Source organism: Athene cunicularia (assembly GCF_003259725.1).
Source record: "Athene cunicularia isolate RWA chromosome 2 unlocalized genomic scaffold, athCun1 chr2_part1, whole genome shotgun sequence".
Classification (NCBI taxonomy): domain Eukaryota; kingdom Metazoa; phylum Chordata; class Aves; order Strigiformes; family Strigidae; genus Athene; species Athene cunicularia.
This window is the reverse complement of record NW_020799095.1, coordinates 43588636-43611845: the sequence shown is the minus strand read 5'-3', so window position 1 is coordinate 43611845 and position 23210 is coordinate 43588636. Positions and strand designations below refer to the sequence as shown.

The window sequence follows — 23210 nt, the reverse complement described above, 5'->3', positions numbered from 1 at the left end:
GAGGGATTGAATCCCCTAAAAGGGCTTTGCTTCTGATAAAAATTTGGCACAAACTCATGACCTAACAGGTCGCTTCTGTGCTAATGAAAACCAATTAATTAACTGCTAGGGACACCTAGACTAGTCCTTTTCTGTATAAGACTTACAAAGTCTATCAAGACTTAAGTCCACTTGAAAAGAAATTTGTCATGCATGGAAAAAAACTTGCTATCACTCCCATATAGAGCAGCGTGATATTACATCAGCAACACAACATGTTGAAACATTTAATGCGGTATTTCACAATGCCCTAAACCTCAACTACATTTGTAAACAGTATTTATAGGAGACCAGGCGTGCTTATGCTGAAACTGTGTTATCTCGGGAAATGCAGGGCTAATGTTTACTCTTGCCAAGTACTTGTTCCCTTAAAAAACTCTGAAAATGGTTTGTGCCTCCCCGGGGCCGGCGTCGGCCCCTCCGCTCGCCCACTGCCGGCCGGCGCCCCCTCCGCGGGGTCAGCTCGGGGGGCCGGACCCCGCTCTAGATGGGATAAGCTGTAAACATGTTTAGCTTTGAAGGGGATTTCAAAACAAGGCCCAAGGTGTCTCTCGGAGGAGCGAGTAGGAAGGTAAGAAACGGCGTCTGCCTGTCTCCGTGTTTGTGTCCGTGTCGGTTTTCCTCGCCCCCCGCCTGTCTTGCCTTCTTGTATTAGCCTTATTTTTACTGTTGGGCCTTCAAAAATGGGAGCACCGATGACTAAGGTTTAATTCAGAGGGAAAAATCCTCCCCTCATGACGATGTGTTTATCTCTGGTCTCCTTGGCTTTGTGTTGGCTTTTTTTTTTTTGGTGTGTGTGTGTGTGTGTGTGGTTTTTTGTTTGTTTGTTTTTTTTGTGTGTTTTTAATCAGGCCACACACACCCTCCCAGGCTTCCAGTGTAGTAAGAATTGTGGGAAGCGAGGAAATGTCTCCTTACTCGTCCCCCCTGCAAGCAATCCGGTTTGTTGTGGCTGGTAGCACCTCCCGAGCAGTTCGTCTCAAGGACTCCCGGTGTGAAGGAGGGAAGGACTCGGAGACCTCTTGTCATTTCTCTCCAAAGGGAAGGTCTTGCGTGGGCCCGCCTCGCCGGAGGGATGGGGGGGAAACAGCCTTACACAACTCGAGATCAATGCAAATTGCTGGGAGAGGCTTCATCCACGTGAGTGAGGGTTGCGGGGTCACCGGTTTAGCTTTTCAGTCAATTTGTCGTGTGCAGGGTGAGTAGCAGTTAATTGTCAGCTGTACCAGACAATTGAATCTCCTTGTATTTATTGATGGAAAAAAAGCAGAACGGTTTATTTAGATCTTGCTGATTGGACAGGGTAGTCAAATGTTTAGTCAAGCACTGAAGGGCATAGAACAAGCCAAGAGCGGGAGAAAGGACAAAGTGTTTTTAGAAGTGGCCTTTAGAAGTGTAAGTGTCACTTTAATTCCCTGCTAAAATACTGATTCCCCATGTTGTCATTGGACATGATTGTGTGGAAACTAATGAGTGTTTTCATTAATATTTTGGATCTTAATGGGGCTAAAAATAAAGTCTTATGTTTTTGTTACTGTGCACTGTAAGCAAGTTCAGTTCTCAAACTTTAAAGGTTTGGCAGTACAATTAGGAAACTTGGACTAAAATACTGCACTATGTGATATTAAGATCACCGTGAAGTTTGCATTTTGGTGTGTTGTCTTACATAATTTATTAAAGAGAATGTCTAACAGAACTGTATTTAGATGGTGCAGCTTTTCATCTGAATCATCTTCTGTTTATCTTAAGACATTTCTGCTCATTAGACTACATACAATGGCATTACATGAGTCAGAAATATCATAAAAATTCCTCAGCTGAAGTAGGAATTGACAGAGCATGCCCTGGTCCTCAGCTGTACACTTCAGGTACTTTGCAACTTTTGGCACTGACTTGCTAATAGTGTTAACTTGCAGGACATGTTTCCTTCTACAGAAGTAAACAACTGTCATTGTAACATATCTTCTTCTACACCTACTGATTTCTTAGTGAAAATTCAGCAGAAGTTATCTATTTTAATTATACGGGACAAATATATCAATGTTCTACAGGTATCAATTTCCAAGGTCAAATATTCAAAGGTAAAGGAAGTGGAAACTGAAATTGATGCGTAACCTTCACTCTGTCCAAAACAGAGGTTGTATTTTGTGGTCAGATTGATGCTGAGTGGTCCCCAGATGTCATGACTTTACATTGGTACCCTAAAGTGCTTGTGCTGTGTATCAACACAAATCAGTTAGTCTCAGTTTTGTATGGACATTGTAGAATGCCCTTGAAATAGCTGCTTGTTTTCAGGAACTATGCACAGTACTAATGAAGGAATGTATTTAAACAGTACTAAGAATTACTTATAAATATGCTTTTTTTTTTAACCTGAACTTTTATGTAAACATACTACAGCAGAGATTGGTGTGTCAAGTGTTCATGCTGGTTCCATGAGCTTTTCATTATCTCATGTCACAGGCTCCTTGTGATCATGTTTCTCATACCTATAGGCTTCAGTTTTACAGAAGGCTAAATTGTAAAATGCTTCCTTTCAGCTTTTTGTGCACATGGGAAAAAAACTTGTTCTTTGTCAAGCCCCCTTGCCCTCCCAAATGTTTATGATTTTAGAGAGATACAGCGTATAGTTCCAACCTGCACTTCTGTGATGCCCAATTAACTGGATGCTTAGTACTGCCTGTTTTGATTTCTGTAGTGAAGTAAAACGCAACTCAGAAATACTGGTAGAATCTGTATACAGGCTGCTAAGAATAATTCTCTCCCCAATTTGGGGAAGTTTCCCAAATGTTGTTGCATCTGTATGGCTATATTAGCAAAACCCTGTCAGGGTCTCCAGTTTGAGGAGCTGGTCAGTGCTGAAGTTGCCATCAGAGTCTTCCTGATGCAGATACAACTACACCAAAATAAGTGATCAGCAAAGCTGACTATTAAAAGTGTGGTTTTGTGAATATAACTGAAGCTGCAAACAGTGACTGTGTTGGTCATGGGTCACATGTGCTGATACCCTGTCTGACATCGCCAGGTGTGCCTGGTGTTTCCTTAGGCCTCGTGGGGGCTTGACTTCAGTAAGCCTTGTCCGTATAGGCACAATGATAAAAATACAGCTGGGGACTTGTGGCATTGTGGCAGTTAGAAAGGTACCGAATCTAGTGTGCTTTCTCACCACTAACTTTTATGGCATTTTTGAATTATAAAAGCAGAGAGCTTCAGGTTTGTTTTTACACTGTGTACAACTTATGTTCATCTGCATTATGATGGTCTGATTGCAAGTGCTGTAGAGAGGCACTTCAACCAAACCTTTTTTTGGCAAAAAAGTAGTCTTTAAATATCACTTATTTTTGTAAAAATCTTGGTTTGCAAAATCACTGTTCTTGAAATGACTATCCCTGTGACTAGTTCTTCCAGAATATTATTGTAACATTTTAGTATTACATTGTACATAATTGTAAAAATATAGGTGGTATTATCAGTGTTTGGACTCTGTATCTGCTTTCAAAAATCTGCTGATTCATTTGGACTATTTGTGTTAGTTGTATATGTGTTTGAGGGTGTAGATACTGTGTTTTATTTACAGTGTGGTAAATAAATTTCCTAAATTTTTGGGGTTGCTTATTGCCACCTTTAAAACATGATCCTCTGCTTTATGAGGCTCTTCAAAAGATATTTTCAGATTTGGTTTTACTTGTAACTGGCAAAACATATATTTTTTACTTCTGAAGTAAAATAGCTTCCAAAAATGAATACTGTTACTGTAGTTCAATATGGGAATGTCTTGAATTACTCATAGGTTTTTTATGTAGGACAGGAATTGTTGCCAAAAAGGCTGTGGCTGCAGAAGTTCTGTGGTGTGTCCAACAGGAAAAAAGTGTGTCTGGAGAGTTGGTTGGGCGTGCAGTCCAGATTGAACTAACCCAACCAAACTGTGCGGTGGACCAAAACAGGTGGTCCTTCACCTGGGTGGTTCCCACCCCATCCTCATGTCCTGTATAGTGAACATATTTCTTCAAGGTGGAGTGTCACCATTCCTTCTGGTGGCAGCTGGCAGGTTTCACTAATTTTCTCATGAAGTTGGACTCTTGTTGGCATAGTACAGAATCTGTTTAACCATGTCAGCTTGATTTGGTACAGTCAGGCCTGGTGTTCGTTTATTAATTTCATAAGTGTTAAGAAAAATATGGGGTACCAGTCCTTTAGTACATCCATGCAGGGGGATCTCCATGCCTGTGGTGAAATGTGCAAGGGACTCTGTACGTGATTTGTTTAGGTTATGAAATGCATTAATGGTATCTTGTGAACCTTTAACTGGAAAAGTGGTTAAAAGGCTATTATTAAGTCATGTTTACAGTATCACCTGAGATAAGTAAATCCCGACTGTTTAATATGTTGTTAAATTATAATACAGTATGAGATGGTTTTGAAAAAATCTTCCTTTGCAGGAATTGCAGATGAGTTAGCACTGTCATGAAAGTGAAAGTGAAACAATTTCTTTTTGGCTTTTTGTTTTGTTTTCATTGAAGACAAATAGTGACGACTCCATCTGTATTTTAAAAAGTTTCTGTAATTTCTTTTAATATAGACATTTTGAATAATTAAAGATACACAATTTACAAAGTTTGTTTATATTTTTAGTAGTTACTGATACGTTTTCTTAAATTAATAGCATAACATTAAACACTAGATTCCTGTATATTTTCTTCCTGCTCTCAGCTGAAGTGCAGAGGTAGAACTGCAGAAGCACCTTGTTTGCTCTTTGTTGTCTGTACTCTACACGTCAACTAACTTCTTGTGGAATAAAAATTAATGATTTAAAACAGTAGGCTGTAAAATTGCCAGTGTATGGAGAGATCTGCACAGGTTGGAATTACTTATGGTGATAGATGTCTGTAGGATTCAAGCGACGGTGGAACAGATTTTAAAAATAGTTTTGTTTCTCTCTTATTGGTTGATTGTGGAAAGTTGTTAATAATTTCAGAAAGGAAGAATTACTGTTTCATTGTAACTTACTTGATCATCTAGCAGGTCACAATGGAAGTGAAATGGTGCTAGGGATTTATAATACAGGATTTCTGGGTTACAATTACAAATTTATAATTAATTTTTGAAGGGTGGGAAAGAATTGCACTGCCTTGCTCCATAAGACCATTTTCCCATAAGACACATGGTGTGGATACTTATGCAAGTACATACCTGATTCTGAGTCAGAACTGTGTTTTGTCCAGAACATTGAAATGTCAAAGCCTGAGTCTTCAAACACTCTTTAGACTTGAGATCAGTGGTGTGGAAATATGATGAGACCATCATGTTGAAAAATAATTACTGTTTGTCAGTAGGAAACTATATAATTAATGGATACTACGTTCTTGTGGATCTTTTCCCTCTTGGTGACATTTAAAATGCTCATTTGAAAGGAAGCTACGAATGATGGAGTTGTAGTTAGCTGACAGCACTGATTACACTGTTATTTACAGTTATTTGCTATTTTCTCAAATTTATATAAAAAATTTCCACTTTTATAGATTTTTTTTCCCAGTTTGTTTCTGAGAAAGTGAAAAGTCACTCAACTATGAAGATGTGTACAATATACATCTTAAAAATTGTAATAGAGACAAACTGACAGTAAATTTAAAAGCAACTTACTTACATTTCATTTGGCCTCTAGAGCCTCCAGTCAAGTCCTGGTTCCACTGTGTGTGGCTTTGTAGATACTGTGGAAAAAGTGGTTCCAGATACTCCCTATGTCCTACAGCAAAACTAGAACTAAAATGCTGTGATGTTTTCTAGCAAGCACTGTGACATTGATTTCAGTGAGGTCAGGCTTTCCCTGGCTAAATGCCTCTTCCTGGGCATATTTTAAGTACTTTAAAATGCCGCCTTCTTGAAGACGGTCTTCACTACCTATAAACTTAATCATGGCGTAAATAATCAGAGATAGGAAGAGTCGCAAACTGTTTTAAAACAGATATTTTCAAGCTGCTGAACATGTTTTTACTCAGGCTGGTTGAGCTGCATATCCAATGGAATTTAAATTGTCAGGGGTTCAGTTTAAGACTGAGTATTTTAAAATGCTAATTTCTTTTAATATTCAGAACAAACAATTGAAATGGAATTTATCTTGTCAAAATAATGTTGGGAACTAGAAACATTTTTGAGAATCACTTTGGAGGGGCATGTCTCCTAGTCTCCACCTTTGTTCTCTACAAATAAATGCTACAAAATCTTCCTTTTATTTGTTGGACTTAGTAAAAACTTGTGTTCAAAGAAATTTTATTCTATAAATTGCTTAGGTCATGTCATTTGCTTTGGGAGTTGTTACTGATTTTTATGTGGTTCAAGCTAAATTCAGCTGAAGTAGTGTCCCTTATTTTAAGGGAAAAGATGCAAGTTCCTGGGTTTTGTAGATGAAAAGCAGTCAAGATTTTATATTTGTCCCCCAAACTTACTTATTTGTTTTTCCTTGAAAATTTCCTAAAAGTCATGCCTTGTGCTTTGCATGATCTATTCTAATGTAAAATAGAAGAGCATTCTCAACTAAAGAAAGAAAAGAAACTCCTGTGGTTTACAAATAAGTCTCAAACATTTCTTAATAATATGTATTTTTTTTGTGTCAACGCATTTTTGTATTTTGTTATTTTTTTAAAAAATGTGCTCAGTATATAGACAGTACCTGAAAGTAGTTACTCAGTTTCACCTTTGTATCTAGCATATTTAGGTTTTAAATCTACTTGTGTGGAACTAAGCTTGATTAACATGACTGTCCATGTGTATTCAATTTTAGATTTTCAAATACTAAAAGTATTTGAAAAAAAAATGAATTGTATATGTGTTTTTTTATGAACCTGAATTTTGAGCCAAGAAGGCTGAAAATTTATTATCGCTGTCCATGCAAAGTGTAAAATGCAGGACAAAAAGAATCATAATTCATATATTTATGTTATTCAGTCTTTGTCTAGAATATATAAAGGCTAGGAGTTGTGTAAACATACTTTTGCAAGAAAATAGTGTATTTCAGCAAAATCAGGACAAGAAAGCAGTTTTAACTGGATTTTTTTTTTCCATTATGTATTCAGTTGAAGTTTTTGAAGCACTGACATTGATATTGTTACACTGTCGGATGTGGCTGTTCTCTAGTCTGTTACAGCAGTGGTGTCACTTTGAACTTTGCTGTGAGGAATAATATAGTACATAGCAGTTTTATCCTGATGTATAAATTAACATTTCAAATATTCCTGAACGTTTTTTAGATGGTAGTCATAAGCTTTCCTTTCTGTATACTGTCTTCCATCTGCTTCCTTGTTTTCATTTTTCTCCTTTCTGTCTTACTCTGAGTCATCATCCATAATGTCACATGGTGTTTTGCTGTCACATACTGTTTCTTTGCTTTCTTGTTTGTGTCATGCCTTATATATATATATATATATATATATAAACTTCTCAAATAGGCTTTTCATGGGCTTACAGCTTGGGTGCTAGAGCCTGAGGTTGGCTGTCTTCACCAGTATCTTGTGTGAGAGGAAGGAGCAGACAGGAAAGGGACTGCAAGTAACATAGTACATGTTGCATGAAACACAGTGTATTCCCTGTTTTGCACTTTGGAGGTCAAGCTCCTGAAGAAAGAAGGCTACATTATAGAAAGTGTCTGGAATTTGATTCAGGAAATGGCTTTTTGCTCCTTTTCAGTTAGGGTTGAAGGTAGCAAGACAAGCTGATGCCTTATTCCTTCTAAAATGTCTCACTGCCTACCTTGATAGGTATATTTGATACCCAACATCTGCCTGTCTGGCAGGTGAAGGAGGAAGGTATCGTGGCCATCACAGAAGCAAGGCAAGGAAGATGGGGAGTAAGAATTGAGCTATGTGTGATCTTTGGAAGTTACTGTCAGATGGTCTGGCACTATGAGTAGTTCTGGCTATAGGTAGGCAGGAAGAGGTGGTGGAACAGCAGCAGTCATGTGACTGTATAGATGGGAGTTGTCAAATGTGCATCACATATTGTAACCCCATTGTCATTCACAACTAACCGCAGAGCCACAGCTACTAAGTTTAACTCTTTCTCACTGTGCTGTTTATTAAGAGGCAAGGCAGGGGGGATTTCAGAGATGACTCTGCAGTTTGCTGTCTTTTAAGAAATAATTTTGTTAGAATGCCCTTTGTATATGAAGAAGATTATTTCATAGTTCTTTTCATCTCTTTCCCACAGCAGGTTTTTTTTGTTGCGTATGTACTGTTACATTTTAATTTCTGAAGAGGCAGTGTATTCCAGTTGGGTTGAATAACTGAAGGAGATGTATTTTTCTTGCATTTAATTTAAATATATTCTTTAGTCATAGTTATGATTCCATTCCTTTATGTTTCTGACCCGTGTGTGTCTTGTGAATAAGAACAGTAATATTATTTGACTCACAATAATTTTTTAAAGGTGGGATGTCCTTAGCTGAGTATTTTATTCTTTGTCTGAAGACAGTTCTATTGTATTTAATTATGCTTTAATAAGTTGGTGTTTATCTTTACAGATACTCAAAGCAAGTATGTGGCTGACTAAAAACTTCAAGTTTTGTTATTTTTTAAAAGTGTATTGTTTTAAAGAATGCTTGCTTCAAAGAGACCCAATTCTGATCAATGCAAAGCTGATACAAACAGGCAGTGTATTCTCACAGTGTATTTTTCCTCTCTCAAAATACTTAAAATTATTTGGTTTTGATAAGCCCTCTGGCTCCTTATTTTCCATTATCTACTAACCACTTGCATTTACTGTGTTTGTATGTTTTTGTACCACTCTTCTTTCCACTCACATGTAGCAATTTGTCTTCCCTTTTCTGTATGTTCTTTTGCTGCTTCTTTCAATCCTGTCTGAAGTGTAAAGACAAATTAAGCAACGTTGTTTCTAAGCAGAAATGTTCTCTGCGTTGTGCTGCCTACAGAATGAAACTCTCCAAGTACATTGAAGAGATGTCACTGATCACTTTTAAATAGGAACATTTTACTAACTTCTTTATTGCATTAGGTATTAGCTGTTGAAAAAGAAATGATCTGTTAAAAGATGTCCTGAACCTTTAAGCCATCTGTGGGTTGTTTCTTATTTATTGCCTTTTTTGTGTGCATGAGGTCAGAATCTCTTGCCTCACTTTTACAAAGCAGACCTGGGGCCTTTCCTGTTGCTTGAGTGGAGATACATCGGTTTATGTATGGATTTTGGTATGATTTGTTTGTACTGTGTTTAACACATGGAAAAAACCCTGTCTTTAGAGGGCAATAGCTGTAGTTAGTGGTGTCTTTGGCCATAAATACTGTCTTTAGAGGAAAAGATGGTTAACCTTCTTGTGGGTTTTTTTCTTTATGCTTGCTCCAGTGAATGATCTGAAATACAAACCCGATTTTAAATTCCTTTTTTGCATCTATGTTTTTCTTCTTTCATTCTCTCTTGGTGGTCTGCGTTATTTTCCATCCTAAAGAAACTAGGAGAATCACAGCCTTGCTTCCTCTGTATTGTCAAAAAAGAAATGCGGAAGATTTTTTTGTGTCTGCATATAGACATTGAAAATATTCCAACACAGTTGTTCTAGGTGTGGTTATTTTATAGACATTTGTTTGCCAACTTCAATTTTATTTTTATGTATTCAGATATAATAGATTTTCAGCTTGAGTGTGTTTTATTTCTTAACTTATCTAGACCAATAAGCAAGGGCATAGGGAGAAAAAGGAAGTAGTAACATGTGTGTCATAGAGGGGAAAAAAAAAAGTTTCTTTAAATCTATTGTCTGTTTTAACTGGATTTGGGAAGGTGCCGGGGTACTTTCAACTCTTACTGACTGCAATGGGAGCTGAATACTCTGCATCAAAAAGGAATTATTCTGTATATTTCCTTGGAAACTACACAGAACCATCCAGTGATAGATTCTTGCAATTAAAGCTTTGTTTATATCTATATGTACTGATTTAAGATTGTGGTTTAAAAGCTAATGCACAGGTTTTCAGTTGTAATGGTATTGTTCTTTAGAGGCCTCATGAATACTTTCGTATTTTCTTTTTCTCTATTGGAGAGATCACTGTCCGGAAAGTTTAGGTGTGTAGCCTTAATTTGGGTGAAGAGTTCAAAATTTTAAAGGAAAAATTCCTATTACTTGTTATATAAGTCTGTTTTGACATCTTTTCCAGATAAGTTTTGAGGAAAAAGGTAAGTAAATATAAGAGTTTAATGCTTTTTTGCAAGTTAGACAAAAGCATCAGTCTTTGGAACAGTATGTGATTACTTTGAACATGCCACAACTGGCTGTATGACCCTGGGCCAATGGCTTAGGTATGCTCCAAGTAAGGAAAAGACTCAATACACATTTGGTACTACCTGGTAGGACTGGGACCCTTTTATGTTTCAGCTTCCCCATTTATAAATATGTGATGTTTGTTATTGGGATGCTGAGAACACAAACTTGGACAGGGATCAGTACAGTTTGCTGCAATTTTCCTGTCCCTTTTCTTTTTACATGGCTGCCCTCTGTCACTGTGCTTTTGAGAGCTGCATTACATGTATTTGTAAGCATGGAATATAATTAACACTTACTTTTCTTCAGTGTTTTACTATTACATATTATGAACAATCTCCAAAGTGGTCTAGATGAAATATCATGAACACATTGGAATCATGTTTGAATGAAAATGAAATAGTATCTTTATTTGTGCCTTGTAGGAAGAAAAAGCTTCTCTCCTGCATCGTACTCAGGAAGAAAGGAGAAAACGAGAGGTAAAGTAGACTGTAAGCATTTGTATAAACGCAGGATTTTTCTTTGTGGTAACATTTACAGTCCAAAGTACTTCTGCTGCAATCATACTTAGTTCAGGAATGGCTTGTTTCAGTTTTCAAGTTCTGTATAGTTTTCCAATATACTGGAATTGACAGACTGTTTGACTGCTTTTAAGATGCTTCCTAGAAGTGATTTTTATCTCAAACGAAGGTAGTTAAGCATGCACTGGGTGCAAAGCAAATTTTTCCTTTTCTTTTGGTGTTCATTGGATCTAGTCCTTGTGGAGAAAAGATAGGTATCTGGCTAGTAAATTGCAATGTTTGCCTTGCTCATAATTTGTTATTGTGGATAGATCTCTGCAAACTGTCTTCTGCTCCTGGTTCTGCTGTGGTTTCTTGCATGACCTTCAGTAATTCACTTCCTCAGTGTGTGCCTCGGTTCTGTGAAGGTAAAATCAGAACGATGATACTTGAATGTATCCTAAAATGCCTTGAAACCACCTAATAATTGAGGAGTAATGAGAAGTTGTGGTGTGAGGATTTAGGAAACCTTAATACTGGTTTGTAGTAGAAGCTTACTGACATGGATAATTCAGTCTGGAATAATGCAAAAGAGGAATAAGTATTGAGGGGAAAACCTGTCAGTTTTAAACCATGGATATATGTGGCAATATGAAAAAATATTAGTAGTATGGAATGAAAATGAATATATTTTGACATTTTTTTTCCCCTTTGAAAAAAATTTTGGTCTTAAAGATTATTTATGAAGTGTAATTATGTAGGTTTCATGCTGGTCAGAAAACCAGAGCTGTTTGGCCCTTAAAGATGTGTTTGACCCTTGCTAGATTTAATACAAGTTCTGCAGTGGTTCCTCTGTTTTTGAGGACAGTTACTGCTTTTTTTTTTTTTTTTTTTTAACCTGGCTGTGTAATTATGGGCCAAGTTTAAGCATGAAGTTACGAGGATTTCACCAGATACTTTGGAATGCTGTGTTGAGTCAAATTTATGATCAGTGAGTCCTTACCAACATAAGCAAAAAAATTGTTTTGTGCTTCATAACCTTTTTGCCACATATTGTCATAACCCATTCATTTGCTTAATTCTGTCTGCTGCAAAGCTGATGCAGAATCATATACTCATATCTGTGTATGTACACGCTTATAGCGATTTTCTGTGGCATGTAGGGGATTCTCACAAAATGAATGACTCCTCTGAGAATAAAATCAGTTACAGCTTTTAAAAAAATGCCTGTAGCAGAATCTTAGCAGTGACCTCAGACTTAAAACCTTTGCAGCTGTGGGTTACTAATTGACAGTTATGTATTCTAGGATAAAACCTGTTATCTAGAGAAAAGGAGAACATACCTACTTTTTAGTTGAGCATTACATTATGATTATCAAGAGACATTGCCTCTCTGCAATTGAAACTCTCTCCTGCTTGCCCCCACACTTTGCACTTTTACTGTTAGATACTTTGGAGAGAAAAAATACCCTTTGACATATCAAAATTTTGATTTTGGTCCGCACTCTAGAAGTAGTTAGAGTCTTTCAAGTATATACTTACTCAGAGAAAGTACTTTAGGAGCAGGGGTTTCCAAGAAAAACAAAATAGACATTAGATAGCAATTTCATCTGGTGTTTCCCTGGTCAGTTCAGGTTAAATTCTTAAGTTGGATGTGTCTTTATGGGACAATAAAGTAGAAATTTTAAGATTCAGCTAGACATGGTGCTGGGCCATCTTGTCTAGACTGTGCTTTTGCCAAGAAAGGTTGGACCAGATGATCCTTGCGGTCTCTTCCAACCTGATAGTCTATGATGAAATCTATAAAAAAATTCTCAATTCTCTTCTCTGATTTTTTTTTTTTTTTTACTCCTGATCTTTGTACTTTCCTTTCCTCAACCACTGCTTTATAGCTCTAGGTTAGTGAGCAGCTGTTTTATTTACTTCCCTCTTTCATCCAACTATATGGACATTATTAAAAACCTAATTAGAGTAGCCACTTTCCCTAGATATTTATTGTGATGGAATGTGCTGGGGTGTTGTCAGGGGACTCGGGAGTGCTTCTTCCATAGTACCTTAAGCAAGTTGGCTTTCAGTTCCTTGGAAAGGGAGCCATTGTAAAGGGATGATTTTAACTACTTTTTCTAGCTACTGAGGAAGACATCATAAAATGACTCACTTTATATGTCTGGCTTGAAGGAGGCAGCAAGAATTTGTATTAATTTCCATACTGTGCTCCTGGGCTTAAAGCGTTAAGCCTCATTTTCCTTTTGACAGTAGTGTTCTCAAATACTTTTGTGTGTGTTTTCCCCATATCTAAGCTGCACCAGCCTCATAATACTGATACATTATTTGAATGGAAGCAAATAAGCAGGTCTTCAGTGTTAGCTGATCTGTGCAGAAGGAAGAATGATGTAATTGAATTGGATGAATTCTTCAATATTCTAGTCTTAAGACTTTGTCTAATAAAATACAAATGTGTTTATTTTGATTTCTGTAGTATTACATACCTGTTGAGTATTAAAGATTCTTTTTCAGTATTTTAATGCTAAATTTACCCTTAAAAACATAAAAAAAATTTTCCCTGGTTTATGTGTATTGAATGCAAACCTTCAACACTTTACTAATGATTAGTGCTTAATTTTTGTTAAAAAAATTCCTTTTGAATACAAATATATTTGATAAAATGGTAGAAATTAGCATCAGTTTCACAATGTTGATTTCAGTTTTTTTGTTTTCTTTACAGGAAGAAAGGCGGAGGCTGAAAAATGCAATAATAATCCAGTCATTTGTAAGAGGGTACAGAGACAGGAAACATCAAGTAAGCATTTATTTATTTATTTATTTATTTATTTATTTAAAAAGACATAAACCATTTTTGCTGAAAGTGAGCCTTTCTAGCAGTACGTAATTTCACTGAAAAATCCTCACCTTTTTAGAGTATTGTATGTGTCCACAAAGTGGAAGTTCTTTTCCCCTCTTGAGATTTTCATTTAAACCTCAATATTTTAGTGGATGGACATTTATTCCACAAAGCATGTCTGTGACAGTGGACTTCAGTGGGATTACGCAATGGGTTTTTGAGCTGACACAGCAAATTAAAGCAGTTAGATATTAGCAGCTTTCACACACCAGTGGAGCTTTTTTTTTCCCTAATATGGTTAAGGTGGTAGTTTGGGTCGAAAAGATGTTCTTTTGAAGCTGCTGTTGAGTAGATTATTCTAAGAAAGAGATATATCTGTTTAAATTTAGTAGTATTTATTCAGTAAAATAGATGAAAATATTTGATGTGATATTCTTTACTTGAAAAGCAACAAATTTATTGCAGTGTCTACTTTCTGACTTACAGAAGGCAGTTACGGCTTTAATTATGATGTGTGTATGTTTTGATCTCTTTAAGAAATATGTACTGTACTGCTTTTGGATGGGAAGCTGAAATGAAGTTTTTTAAAATTTTGTGGTTTTAGTTTAAATCATAACCATTATTTATATATGTCTTACTTTTAAGTACTCTATCCAAAGAAGTGAATTTGATCGCTGTGCTGATTTGGCCCAATCTGGAGGAACTTTTTCCACTGCTAATGGAGCTAATTTGACTCTTTTAGTTCGTCAGTTACTTTTTTTCTATAGACAGAATGAGGATTCTAAGCGTTTGGTGAGTACTGTTACATTCTTTGATCCATATTACTTTTATTTCATTCACTTTTAAAGTACTCTTTCACATAAAAGATTTTGAAGGGATGCAGAACCAGCTTTGACAACTTCAGTAAATTCATTTAAGAATTCTGGCTTATGCTGGCCAGCACTCTGCTATTTTTGGTTTAGACAGAATAACCTAAAATTACATTTTGTATTTGCACACACATGCAGATACACAAAAATCTGAAATGAAGCCTTGAAAAATTCTGTGTGTATTACAGTAATTTATTAAAAATAATATACTTCTAGAATTCCTTTTATTAACAATATATTCTACTTAGCCCTCTGGTCATTCCTAAGGTATTTGGGTTGGTTTTTTTTTCCTCATGGGTTAATAATGCTGGCATATCATGAGGTTGCTGCAAACTTCCCACTCCTGTTTAAAATCATTATTGATGATCTAGACGAGGGGATCGAGTGCACTCTCAGTCAGTTTGCAGATGACACCAAGTTGGGTGGGAGTGTTGATCTGCTCAAGGGTAAGGAGGCTCTGCAGAGAGACCTGGACAGGCTGGAGCCATGGGCTGAGGCCAACTAGAGGAGTTTCCATAAGGCCAAATGCCGGGGGCTGCCCTTGGGTCACAACAACCCCCAGCAGCACTACAGGCTTGGGGAGGAGTGGCTGGAGAGATGCCAGTCAGAGGGACCAGTGGCATCCTGGCCTGTGTCAGCAATAGCGTGGCCAGCAGGGACAGGGAAGGGATCTGACCCCTGTATTCGACACTGATGAGGCTGCACCTTGATTCCTGTGCTCTTGGGCCCCTCACTACAAAAAGGACATTGAATGACTCGAGCGTGTCCAGAGAAGGGCAACGAAGCTGGTGAAGGCTCTGGAGCACAGGTCCAGGTACGGGGAGCGGCTGAGGGAACTGGGGGTGTTTAGTCTGGAGAAGAGGAGGCTGAGGGGAGACCTCATCGCCCTCTACAGCTACCTGAAAGGAGGGTGCAGAGAGCTGGGGATGAGCCTCTTTAACCAAGTAGTAAGCGACAGGACAAGAGGGAATGGCCTCAAGTTGCACCAGGGAAGGTTTAGACTGGATATTAGGAAGCACTTCTTTACAGAACGGGTTGTTGGGCGTTGGCATGGGCTGCCCAGGGAGGTGGTGGAGTCCCCATCCCTGGAGGTGTTTAAGAGTCGGGTTGACACAGCACTGAGGGATATGGTGTAGTTGGGAACTGTCAGTGTTAGGTTAATGGTTGGACTGCATGATCTTCAAGGTCTTTTCCAACTTAGATGATTCTGTGGTTCTGTGATTCCCAAATGTACGAGTAAGTGTGATTTCATAACAGGTATTACTAATGGATGTTAAAGAATTATGCCAATTTAAAAAAAACCAACAAACAACCAGATAAATGTGTTGCAAGAGTAAAGTTATTTGTAGATGTATTTCACTCAACTTTTAAAAGTTTGGTACTAGCAATCATCTAGTTCATGTTGTGTAAATTTTTTTTTCTCAGCTGAATAGTGTTGTCTTTCTTTGTGTTTTGTAATTCCTCCAAAGGTATCCAAACCAGTATTGAAGTATTATTATCTGTGTTGCAGTAAATAATATGACCACTTGTTATAGACAGTAAACTTGTGCATATCTTTTTCTAGGTATGGATGTGTCAGAATTTGATTAAACAGAGTTCTCAGTTTGTTAAGCAATTGGATGGTCCAGACAGACTTACTTGCTTATTCCAAATAAAAAGACTGTTGGGGCTGTGTTGCAGGTAAATTCCTTTTACTATGTGCTACCATATCAAAAGGTTCAGAGGTTATGTTGGGCACTTGTTAGTTTCTTTTTCCAGCAGGTGAAGTATTAAATGTAAGTTTATTTTATGGAGAGGACTCTTTATGTTAAATATATGTGTAAGCAGGCCATGGCATAGGATACTCTTTCCTATATAAGAACAGTGAAATGTTCTTAAGCGACATTGACTTTCAAGTTCAACGTGTGTTTAAAGGATATCCTTCCTAGGGATAGGCTTAACTGTTTGCATATAGTGATATCATTAGCAATATTTGTGTAAGCCAGAATGTTTTCTTGGGAAGTGATGGTGATTAGAAGATACCATCTGAGTTAGAGTAATGTTCCAATGATATGTATTGGATATATTTTGTTTTAAAACTAAAGTTATTTCAGATGCCTTTCTTTACACTTTGTTTTGAATTTAGAGGAGGTTAAGCAGTTACATTATTGGCTTCAGCAGTATATTTATTATTCGTAGTGGAGGATCCCAGGAAGGTAAATATATTAGTGTGACTTGAATAGCTGGCAGCTAAAGCTTAGTTTTAGAAAACAATATATTTGCTCTTCTTAGTAATAGTTACACTCTCCAGAGCTTTAAAATATTTTTTTTTTCTTTTAATGTTGAAGCTTTTCTAGAAAATTGTTTAATTCAAGTCACTGAACCTTGTGTTCTTTTAATTGTGTGTATTGTATGTATAATAAACACTGACACCAGAGACAAAGACCTGACTGGTGAGCTTGGAAGTCCAGGTACAGTGGAACACACCTGTGGTGTTACTGGGTTGAATTGTACATTTTCACTACAGTTGAAATTTTTGTTTTGTAAATGCAGCTTTTAGCATTCCCACTCTCCCTTTCTGACTTGGTGATGTGGGAAAACAAAAGGAGTAGAAGGGCTGGTCCTGCCTATACATACAGGGAGAATGGAGGAAGAAGCTCTTCTTAACTTTACCTTGCTAACAGTGATGCATGTCTGTACTTGCTTTCTGAGCTACTTTAATTTTCTGCAAAACCCCAGAAAGTGAGCAGTGAGGCAGGTAGCCAAAAAAAGGTGTTTCCCTGGGAGAAGTAAGTTCAGATTCATGAGAACCTGTAGCTTTTGATGCTATGGTAAAAAGGTGACTGTGTAACATCATAGCAAAAAATGGGGTTTTTTTTTCTGTTTAGTGAAATGTCTTGCTATGGTGTCAAAATAATTTTTGCTGATAGGTCCCGTCTTCCTGAACGTCTGAGAAAGAAAGCACATTGTTAGTGTAACATGCCTATATAAATATCATACTAACAAATCTTTTAATTCTAAACAGGCTCTTAATCTTCACCATTTCTGTGGTTACTGGTAGTTGTTTCATAAGCAACTTGCTAAAAGAATGGGAATGGTTGTATTTTTCATATTTCAGTCTGTAATCAAAGGCATATTGTTCTAGTTAGGCATATGACGTTCCCCAGCATTTTTTCCCAGCCCATATTGCTCTGGGGCTTTCATGGCTTTACTTTTAATATGAGTAGTAATACATGTTGGAAAAACATGTATTATTCTTTGCTTCTCCTCCAGTTTGTGCAGTAGACCTCCAAACTTTCAAGTCACTGAAAGCAAGAATTGAGTAGGATTTAAAGATAGAATGCTGTATTTATATAAACCCTAAAATCAGAAATTATAATTGTAAAGGTGCCAACAAAAAGATGTAGCTAAACTACTGAGAACACTTGGAAACAAGGTAGAAAGAAGTCATTTTAATGTGAATGTGAGAAGTTTTTTTCAATTTTATTTTTCAATCAGTGTACATACGCCTGTGGTGAAATAAGAGAAATACCTTGTTAAGTAATTTTGATTTCATTTCATTTATAGGCTATTGCAAAATTGTAACGATGACAGTCTGAATGTTGCACTTCCTATGAGAATGCTTGAGGTATTTTCATCTGAGAATACGTATTTGCCTGTTTTACAAGATGTCAGCTATGTGACATCATTAATTGAACAAATTTTGCACTACATGATTCAAAAAGGTGAGTAGCTAGGAACTAGGAGTTCTGGGAAATACTCAGAAAGGAAACAGAACATGTAGTACCTGAAGACCATGCTGTGTAATCACATTTTTGCCTTTTTACCACAGACATGATGAATTAAGCGCTGCATACACTAACCTGTGCATTACATGGATATTTTGCTTGTAATGAGGTCACTGCTTGAGAAATTATTGTTTGATTTCTTTGGAAATTCTGTTTATAAATTGAATATTCTACCAAGTTACTTATACAGACTTTTACCGCAGATTTTGAGAGTAGGTGGATATCTAAGCTTTAGCTGTGTGAAAGTTGGGCATTGTGTTGCAGTACTGCTCTCTATAACTGCTAACGTTCATTATTATCACAAATTGGAATTACCTTTTTATCCTGCTAATGCTGGTGACACCTTAGCAAAGAGATGGTGACCTAGCTTTTATTTCCCTCCTACCATCACGAGCAAAACTGTTTGCTAAACTGCAATGAGTTACACCTGTGCAAACATATTGGAAGTTAATGAATTGTGTAGTTAGCTCCAAAATTATGTTTTGTCTCAGAGAAACTTTATTACTCTGGGAATGTGGGGAAAAAAATAATTTGGCTTTCTAATACTGTATCTTGAGTTTGCAAGACTTGCAGATGGGGAGAAAAGACAAAAACAGTATGAAATAAACATCTCGGATCTGGTTTCATTGGTATAAAGCGCAAAAAGAGCACCTTCCACTTTGTTAATTGGTGGAATAATTCTGTGTAAGTTTTAAAATACATTCAGTGGACTCTAGGCTATCTTACCCTGTTACTGAGGATTTGGTTTTAACTACTACATGTTGAAGTCACTGTGAGTTAAAAAAAAGTTACTGTTATTGTAGCACATCTATTTTTCTTGCCTAGACATAGCTAAAACTATAAAAGTATTTGTGTTTGTCTCATTGCTTACCCTATAATAAATATATCTTCCAAAATAATTTTCTTGCTTTAGCATAATATTCAGTCCTCACAACTGATACATGAAACTTTATCAAGGTGTTAGATTATAAATTTTAGTAAATATTTCAACTTTCTGATCACTTACAATAAAAAAGAGGTGGATGTGTGCAACTATAAACTGTCTCCTAATCATTTATGATGGTTAATTTGTAAAGAATCTGTAATCAGCTTTTATTATTATATGTTTTTGCATATAATTTGTCTTCCATGTGCGTCTTGTCAGCATTGCTAAGTTATTCCTTTATGGTGACTTCCACTTGTTACATTGTCAAGTTAGGTAGTCCCCAACAAAGGGTCTTAGGCTGGACCCCTCAGTGATATGATACTATTTATGCGTTTACCATAGTCATGGAACTTGCATCCTAGTTTAGGAGTTCTTTGAGCAAGAGGAAGTTGGCTTAAGAAGAATGAAATCACGTGATTTCATTTGTACTTCAGTGACACAAAACCAGATTACCCTCTATGCATGTCTTTATGGCTTGGGTGGTAATGCATTTTATTACTGTTTGAGAGGTCCTTGTTTTGGAAACAGTAATTGTATTCTTCAGCCTGCTAAGGCAAGGTGTTCACAGAATTGAGACATTCTGCTGACAGGACTCAATTACTTGTATGATGCAGTCATATTTTGGAATACAGGGGACAATGAATCCTTTCTGAAAGGTTGCAAGGACAGCTGTCAAAAACATGACTAGAGTCACTTGGAGGAGAACATTTTTTTCATAGGTCAGTGTTTAAAAAAATCAAATTATTCACTTCAGCAGGAGTGATTGGTCTTTGAAAATCAAACTGGCTCTGAATGCAGTGATCTAGCTATGATTTTATGAAGTGATGTTTCCAAAGAGGTTTCTGATATATCCTGTTAGTTATATGAATGTGACTTGGACTACTGTAAAATGTCTTCCTAAGTAAAGCGTCATGCAGTGCATTGTCAGGTATTTTTCAGGTTTATGTTAGGTATATAAGTTGTTTTATACATAAAAGAAGAAAAATAATACTGTATTTAAAAAGTGATATTTCTTATTTGCAGGCTACTACAAGTCGCTGTATTTGTTAATTAACAATAAGCTTCCCTCCAGTATTGAGTATTCTGATGTTTCTCGAGTCCCTATTGCAAAAATACTTCTGGAGAATGTTCTGAAGCCATTGCACTTTACATATAGCTCATGCCCAGAAGGTGCAAGGTAAACAAAGATAGTATTACATACCTATATACTTATTTGTTATTGTCAGAGGTGTGCAGTTTGTTGTTGTTCAATGTCTAGCTATTCTTTCAGTGCAGTTTGTTGCTTTATTTGCAATAGTAATGATTTTTTGGTAGTGCTGTACGTTGATGAAACAATGTACTGTGTTTAAGAAAAAAGGCAATAAAATGCTGAAGAGTACAATAAACAGCACAGAACATCAGGTATCACAATACATAAGAACATAGGTGTAGAAAAACTTAGATGAGAGCAGAGATGCAGCTAAGTGTAGATGAAAAGAATTTTAGAGTTAAGAAGAACTTTGACAGGAGCTGAGGTTTATGGAGAGAAATAACTAAATCATACAAACAGAAAGAGTCACATATGTAGAAAGATGGAACAAAAATCAAATTCTGGTTGTATCACATGTGACTTGTGTTAAAGGAGTGTTTTTAGGGAAAAATGACTAATTGTGCTTTTTAAATTTATTTTTTATTTCAAGATTATAGACAATGAATTTAACTTCACAATAGTTTTCTGTGAGTTCGTGAAAAGTTTAAAGGATAAAATTACATGTAAGATCATCAGAAATAGGTTGTAGTATAAGAAGTTATTTTTTAAAAATCTGAGAAATCTGGTTTATTAGCACACGATTAATGGAGTGCATGCATCCTTGCAGTCTTTTTGATGGATGTGTTCAAAATTCCAGATTGATCTATTATTCCATGGATTTAATTGTGGGAAACTTTGCCTGTATCTTCTATAAAGACAATTTTTCTTCATTTCAGGCAGCAGATTTTTGCAGCCTTCACAGAGGAGTTTCTGGCAGCACCTTTTACAGATCAGATATTCCATTTCATCATTCCAGCGCTTGCTGATGTGCAGACCATTTTCCCTTATGAACTCTTTCTGAATGCACTATTATTAGCAGAAAGTGGGTGTTCAAGAAGAAGTGATCAAGCCCCATGGCTTTTTTACTTTGTGTTAACAGTTGGAGAAACATATTTGGGTAAGAAGGCTGAATGGCCAATTCATTATTTTTTTTCTATTTGACATAATATTATGTTATGTATTATAATTTGTTATATATTATATATAACATGTATGTATGCGTATCATAACATGTTATGTATTATAATTATGTTATATAATTGTTATGTATTTCACAACATGGTTCATTGCCAAGCCAAAAGAACAGTTTGTGGATAAAAGCCTTGGAGAGGTCTGTTTTATTAGCTATTCTTACCCCTTTCAGTAAAAAATACCCTTAATTTGGGAAGATTTGTCATGATTCATTTTGGTTAGGTACTTCTGGTCAAATATATTTTATAGTACAGTGTGATCTGGCTAACCATCTTTTATTTCAATCTGTGTGCTATAGGATCCCTTTCAGAGGAAGGACTTCTTGTGTATTTGAGGGTACTCCAGACTTTCCTCTCTCAGCTGCCTGTGTCCCCTGCGGGTACAAATTGTCAAGATGCAAACAGTGATTCTGAAGATGAGGATGAAGAGATCAGTAAAATGACAACAACACCAGTAAGCACTACAGAATTTCTCTGAATGAATTTGTATTATAGCAGCAGCAAAGAGAGGCAACAACATAATCATCGTAAGCCTAGTATTTTTCTAGTAATGTGTAAAAGGGAGTATGTTTACTTCTTAAAAATAGATGGCTGCTCACTGTAAGCAAATGAAACTGGTTGCTTACATTAAAACCAAAACCATTACTATTATGAGAAATCTTGAAGTACAGGTTAGTGTACTGAAGGACAGAGCTTTTATTTAACAAAGTTTAAACTTCTTTAAATTTGTATTTTACAGATGCTGTATTACTCTCAGTATTCTTTAAGTCCACGATGATGCTATCATGAAACATAACCAACCTGATCTTCCAGCTTAGTATTTTCATATTTTTTTTCTTATGGAAATATTACAAGTTCAGCTACAGTCTTTACCCTGTAGAATTAGTTCTGTATTTAAATATATCCACTGCCTTGAATACCCTCAAAGCGGGAACACCTGCTTTCTATAATAACGTATAGAGACTGTATTATAAATAGAACTTTTGATTACAGTTAAAATTCCTCCAGTAAAATGAATCTATGCTAACATTAACCACCTAACACTCTGATCAAGGCTTTGAACAACCAGAGTTGGAGAGATGTAAATTCAACAGTTTCTTACTGGCCTTTATATAATCTCTCAAAAGACACTGCCATTCAAAGGATTTATGCAGTGTGCAGTCTTTCCTTGTGAAATGTGTGAAAATTCACCATATTCAGCTTTTATTAAAAAAAAAAGCCTCATAGGTTACTTTGCCTCCCCACACTGAGCTGGAAATTCTAGATTTCTGTGTCTCTTGGGCATTCTAAGGCTTCCTGGAATTTTCTTGGTGGAATGTTGAAAGCAAAAGTATACTACTCTTCTAAGAGATACTGTTCCTCTGTACATTTTGGTGTAAGGTGATGTACGTTTCTGAAAGATGCAGCGTTTTTAAGACGTTGATATTGAGAGTAGCCTCTTACAAAGAGCCATACTGCTGGGGAATAGCTTTACTTGTGCATTATTAGATGCAGTGTGTTACTGTTATCCCAAAATCTTGCTGAGATAGTGTAAATAAAATACTTAATTTGTCAGACACGCACATGCTCTGCGTGGTGTAAATATTAGCAGATTGTACTTGTGGCTTAGAGAGATTGGGGATTAGTTAAAAACAAAGCATAAATTTCTGTTCACAGGTAATTTACAGTAATTTGTAAACTAGAGAATATCTTCTCTAATGAGGTTTTAATACATATGACTATTTATTACAATATATTTTCCTTATGTTTCT

General features: G+C 36.4%; 1 protein-coding gene across 2 annotated transcripts in view; it reads left to right on the top strand.

The window, feature by feature from the left end:
* Window positions 1–431: 431 nt before the first annotated feature.
* The window catches only part of UBE3C (ubiquitin protein ligase E3C), an 82011-nt gene continuing 59232 nt past the window's right edge, over window positions 432–23210 (top strand). The window contains exons 1-9 of one of the 2 annotated variants that reach the window (XM_026842008.1): window positions 432–610; window positions 10723–10776; window positions 13523–13597; window positions 14285–14431; window positions 16073–16188; window positions 18055–18212; window positions 20224–20377; window positions 21166–21386; window positions 21759–21913. In XM_026842008.1, coding sequence (XP_026697809.1) covers window positions 545–610; window positions 10723–10776; window positions 13523–13597; window positions 14285–14431; window positions 16073–16188; window positions 18055–18212; window positions 20224–20377; window positions 21166–21386; window positions 21759–21913 — 1146 coding nt within the window. In that variant the 5' untranslated portion in view covers window positions 432–544. Of the gene's footprint in view, window positions 611–10722; window positions 10789–13522; window positions 13598–14284; window positions 14432–16072; window positions 16189–18054; window positions 18213–20223; window positions 20378–21165; window positions 21387–21758; window positions 21914–23210 lie in introns of both variants that reach the window. The other variant, XM_026842009.1, reaches the window with a different exon arrangement.